We start from the raw sequence: 6,000 nt of genomic DNA, 5'->3' as shown, positions 1-6,000 counted from the left end.
CTAAGAGGCCGAAGATCAGCCGCTTGGAAAACTTTTTGCTTGAGCGGCTGATTATCTGCCAGTTTTCTTTAGTTTTAATATGTTTAAAACACTTTAACACAGAGCCCATTTAGGTTTTATTATTAAAATAACAAAAACAAAACCTATTTTTCTCTCCAAGCGGCTTAACATCAACCGCTTAGTAAGTTAATATAACTTCCCTACGGTCACAAAAACACCTTTTCATCTAGTCTATCATTGGATTTGGTAGTGAATGAGAGTTTTTTTAACACACATTCCACAACCCTTAAGTTATAATTTTTGTTTGAATCATCATACTTAAGTTGTGATTGTAGACAAAATTATGTATTAACTTAATGGTATGGGAAAACTATGAAAAACCCATCCCATATGAGTATTCTCCATACCTTCTCTGCTCAAATTCATGTGAATAACAGGATGGGTATGGTTTTTTTTTTTTTTTTACGAACGAGACAGTGACATGGATTGGCATGCATGCCCCCATGGCTATCCATATGAGTAGTCACCATCTTATTGCATTGAACCTCCATTACATTTATCATGACGACATGACCTTTTACTTGCCCCAAAACAATCACTACAGTTCCTTATATTGTTACCATGAAACTTAAGAGGAAACAGACAAAATGATTCTTGACTAGTGATGACACCGGTTCTTCATCTTTTTTCTTTCCCTACAAGCTTAGTTGGAGATATGGTCTACTGATTCCATAAATGGGTAATCGGTATAACCAAGAACCAGATCAGAAATCTAGAATGTTTCTCTGTTGTACTTAGTAAGAGGAGCATTAATATCAAATCTCTTTGGCAAGTTCGGGTTTGATAAGAATAACCTACCGAACACAAAAAGATCTGCTGAATTGCTGAAAATAGCTTTATTACCATCTTCTCTGTCATAACCTCCACCAACCATGAATGTTCCCGTGAAAGATTTTCTCATTGGTATAAGACTATGGAGTGTATGACACTTCTTTTCTACAATTATCATCCTTGGCTCGACCATGTGGCAGTAGAGAATTCCATACTTGTTCAAGGATTCATCCATGTAAACTCCCAAAGCAGTGGGATTTGAATAACCCGATTCCATATAATTTGAGAAAGGAGAGAGACTAATCTCCAATATATCTGCTCCCATCTCATCCACAACTACTTCATTTACTTCTAGTGCGAAGCGACAACGATTTTCTAGGCTCCCTTCGTATTTGTCAGTGATGCAGGACATCCCTTATCTTTCACAGACTAATCTTAGAAGCTTCTAGTCTTTTCTCCGTTTCTTAGTTTACTTGCAACTCTTTCAGTTTATTTTATGTTTAGGAATTCTATTTTTGTTTAACTTATTCATTTAGATTCCTAGTCGGTTCTCTAGAGCCTATATAAACAGGCAGTCTCATTGAAGACAAACACATTGTTATCATTATTGTTATTACCATATTATTACCATCTTCATCTTCTTAACTTCTTTAACAAGTTTATCATTCTTTTCGTTTCTTTAACTTCTTTTCGTTTCTCTGTAATCTCAGTATTGCTTTCTTCTTATTTGTTTTACATTAGTTGGTATCATTCAACAGTATATTATATTTTTATTATTTTCTTAGTTCATGTTTTCACTTCCGCAACCCTAAAAAAAAACTCATAAACCCTACTTTTATTTCATGGCTGATACTACAGAGACAAGGCTTAATAAGTTATCTTCTGATGTTGAAACGATGCAAAGAGATTTAAATGAAAGAATAACTAAGCTGGAAGAGATGCCTTCACAATTAGATGCAATTATGAAGTTCTTAGGTATCCAACCAAAGAGATTGCTGAATCTTCTACAAAAACTTTAGATTCATCTTCCAAGTAATAAGGAGAATCTACTCCTAAGCCATATGGTTTTGTTTACACTTATGATATTCTTGAGCACGTTTTAGTAGGAATGAAAAAAAAAAGAAACAACATGAAGCTTTATTCTCAATCCAAGAAAGAAAACTTCAGTCTTACAAGTTGACAGTGATGAAGATGATTCTTTTGAAGATGATCAACACAAGAGATGGATTGAGGACAGGCGTCTTAGAACTGGAAAAAACTCTTATGATTCTTTACCAGAATATAAATTAAAAGCTGATATTCCTAACTTCAATGGGATTTTCAGAATTGAAGAATTAATTGATTGGCTTTATGAAGTTGAAGCTTTCTTTCAATTTATGGAAGTACCTGATGAATCAAAGGTTAAGCTGGTGGCTTATAAACTCAAAGGTGGAGCTTCTGCTTGGTGGGAAAATCAGTATGAGGATAGAATCAAGTATCGTAAACCTCCAGTACGTACTTGGGAGCGCATGCGTAACCTACTTCGAGATAAGTTTCTTCCTCAAGACTATAGACAACAATTATTTGTTAAACCACAAAATTGTCAACAAGGTGCTAGACCTGTGGAGGAATACGTTGATGAGTTTATAATTTGATTGCTCGTAATCAAATACATGAAACATAGGAGCAATTGGTGGCACGGTTCATTGAAGGATTAAATAGGTTGATTCAATATAGTATGCCGCAGTATGTATTTACTATGGTGGAAACTATTCAACAAGCCATCAAGATTGAGAAACGTCTGTAACGTACTTCTAAGTTTCTTCAATCTCGTCAGCCTCGTTCTTCTAGCAACTATAAAACACAAAAATTTTCAGGTGAAAATTACCAAGATAGCTATTATTTTTCTCCTCCAAGTTATAGTTATCAAGAAGAGAGTGTTCCTCCATTTCAACATCAACAACAAACATCAGTGAACTTTTCTTTTTCTCAGTCACCATTACATGCAAATTCTTCACCTATTTTACCAAATCCCACTGAGATTTCACCTATTCAGCAACCACACAATCCAAACCTCCTGGTATTAGGTTTTTTAATAAAACCCAACAACAATTTCCTTCTCCTTCTAAACTAGCTAATATTTACTCCAAATTTCGAGGGGATAGGTGCAATAAATGTCATCAAGTTGGCCATTCTTCCGCTGACTGTCGCAGGTTTAATGGTTTCATTGGAGACAACTCAGTGCAACATGAATCCAATGAGAAGGAAACTTTGGATGATGAAGATTATGAAGAAGAGGAATATCCTGACTTACATGAAGTCTATGGTGATAATTTAGTAGGTATGATTCGTCCACTCATGCTTACTCAACCTTGTTATTCTCAAAGACATAGCATCTTTAAGACCAAGTGTTTTATTGGAGGAAAGGTTTGTGACTCGATAATTATATATAATAAATGGTGGTAGAGAAATTAGGTCTACATGTTAAACCACATCCTCATCCTTATTTTGTAGGATGGGTAACAAGTTCTTCTACTCAACGTATTACACATGAATGTGTAGTAACGTTCTATTTTATTGGTTTTGAAGACTCAGTTTTATGTGATGTGATAGATATGAATGCTACACATCTTCTTCTTGGAATACCATGGCAGTATGACATACGTACAGTTCAAAATTGTTTTAAAAATACATACACATTCTATAAAGATGGTAAAAATAAAGTTCTGCATCCTTCCAAGTCTTCTTCAGTGATCAAGGAACATAGTGATGACAAGACTAGTGCCTAGGTGGCTACAATTTCACGTTGTTTGAATTCAACTCATACTTTGAGTTCTCATGAAGACAGCAAGCCAATGATCGCAGTTCCTATTCAGGTACAACCTTTATTATCACAATATAATGAGTTATTTCATGAAGAGTTGCCTATTACTTTTACCACCTTTAAGAGATATACAACATTTCATTGACTTCGTCTCTGGTGTTTCACTACCTAATAAAGCTCGTTATAGGTTAAGCCCTATATAAAGTGAAATTTTACAGGGTCAAGTTAATGACTTATTGGCTAAAGGCTTGATTCGACCCAGCAACAACCCTTGTGCTTGTCCTGCATTCTTAGTGCCTAAGAAAGATAATGGTTGGAGAATGTGTATAGATTGTAGAGCCTTGAACCACATCACCATTCCTTATGAATTTCCTATTCCTAGAATTTAAGACATGATTGATTTGCTTTCTGGATCAGTAATTTTTACTAAACTTGATCTTAGGAGTGGATATTGTCAAATTAGAATCAGAGAAGGATATGAATGGAAGACTGCTTTCAAGACAAGAGAAGGTTTATATGAATGGGTTGTTATGACATTTGGTTTATCTAATGCCCCCAACACTTTTATGAGACTAATGAATCAATTTTCACAACCCTTTCTGAGTAAGTTTGTCATTGTGTACTTTGATGACATCTTGATTTTTAGTCGCAATAACAAAGAGCATCTCAGTCATCTTTCTCAAGTGTTTAAGGTGTTATCTGATCATTCTTTGTTTGTAAACTTAAAGAAATGCACATTTATGTCGCCTGAAGTCACATTTTTGGATTATGTCATCTCTTCTAAGAGGATTCATGTACATCCTTCTAAAGTTAAAGTTATTGTGGATTGTCATGTTCCTAATTCTATCAAGGAGGTAAGAAGATGTCATGTCTTAGCTTCTTTTTATAGGCGTTTTGTAAAGAATTTCAGCACAATTGTTGCACCTCTTACTGATTGTTTTAAGAAAGGAAGATTTATTTGGACTGAAGAAGCTGATAGAAGTTTTAATACACTTAAAGAAAGACTATGTTTATCTCATATTATTGTCATGCCTGACTTTTCCAAGCCTTTTCAAGTTGATTGTGATGCTTCTATTATTGGAATTGGAGCAGTTTTATCTCAAGATGGACATCCAGTTGCTTATCATAGTGAAAAAAGTTCTGATACACAAAATAAGTGGTCTACATATGAATTAGAATTACTTTCTCTTGTACAATCTCTCAAAAAGTGGCATACTTACTTGGTTCATCGTGAGTTTATCTTCAATACTGATAATCATGTGTTAAAATATCTTCATATTTCAGCTAAGGTTAATCGTATGCATGATAGATGGCTGTCAATAATTAATAAGTATACTTTTTCCATTAAACACAAGAGTGGAAAACTAAATCAAGTTGCACATGCTTTAAGCAGAAGGAGTCATCTTTTAACTACTATTCATAATGAAAGTTTTGCTTTGATTACATCAAAGAGATCTATGTTGAAGATACAGATTTCAAGTTACTTTGAGAGCAATGCAGTTCTTCAGCTCATGGAGTTGATAATTTTCTCATCCAAGATGGTTTCTTATTTGAATGCAATCGTCTTTGTATTCCTAATGGATCTCTACGTCTGCATTTAATACGTGAACTGTATGGAAGTGGTCTTGGTGGTCATTTTGGCAGAGATAAAACTATGTTGAAGAATTATTTTTCGGGCTTCCCAAATATGTGATGTTCAAAGATACGTTATAAATGCATGGTTTGTCAGCAAGCTAAGGGTACAATTCATAATACCGGGATTTATACTCCTTTGCACGTATTAGAAGCTCTATGGGTTGACATAAGCATGGATTTTATCCTTGGGTTACCTCGTACATCTAGAGGGAGTAATTCTGTGATGGTTGTGGTAGAAAGATACTCCAAGATGGAACATTTTATTGCCTGCAAAAAGTCTAATGATGCTTCAAATATTGCATCTTTATTCTTCAAGGAAGTGGTTCATTTGCATGGCATTCCAAAGTCCATTACTTTTGATAGAGATACGAAATGTTTAAGTTATTTCTGGAAGACTTTGTGGTTACGTTTAGGTACTAGTTTACAGTTCAGCACTATTTCACATCCACAAACCGATGTAAAAACTGAAGTAGTCAATAGATCATTGGGAAACTTGATTAGAGTTAAATGCATGGATAATAGTAAACAATGGGATTCATTATTACCTCACATGGAGTTTGCATTCAGCACTTAAGTGAATAGATACACATGCAAGACTCCATTTGAAATATTTTACTCTAAGGTTCCTAATCATGTATTAGACTTGGTTGTACTTCCTAAGTCACATAATTCAAATATCAAAGATGATAATCTGTTGGAGTAAGATTCTCAGCTACATAATGAAGTCAAAA

General features: G+C 34.5%; 1 protein-coding gene across 1 annotated transcript; it reads right to left on the bottom strand.

The window, feature by feature from the left end:
• Window positions 1–772: 772 nt before the first annotated feature.
• On the bottom strand, window positions 773–1,243 carry LOC113305415 (12-oxophytodienoate reductase 1-like). Its single transcript, XM_026554455.1, has one exon. It carries the CDS (start codon window positions 1,241–1,243, stop codon window positions 773–775), a length of 471 nt encoding a protein of 156 aa, XP_026410240.1.
• Between the last annotated feature and the right edge of the window lie 4,757 nt (window positions 1,244–6,000).

This window comes from Papaver somniferum, chromosome 8 (assembly GCF_003573695.1).
Source record: "Papaver somniferum cultivar HN1 chromosome 8, ASM357369v1, whole genome shotgun sequence".
Taxonomy (NCBI): Eukaryota; Viridiplantae; Streptophyta; class Magnoliopsida; order Ranunculales; family Papaveraceae; genus Papaver; species Papaver somniferum.
The sequence above is the reverse complement of the archived record's forward strand: the minus strand, read 5'-3'. Positions and strand labels throughout refer to the sequence as shown.

What these genes read in the sequence shown, in the direction of transcription:
- LOC113305415 (XM_026554455.1), bottom strand. Translation starts at nt 1,243, where the DNA reads ATGTCCTGCATCACTGACAAATACGAAGGGAGCCTAGAAAATCGTTGT.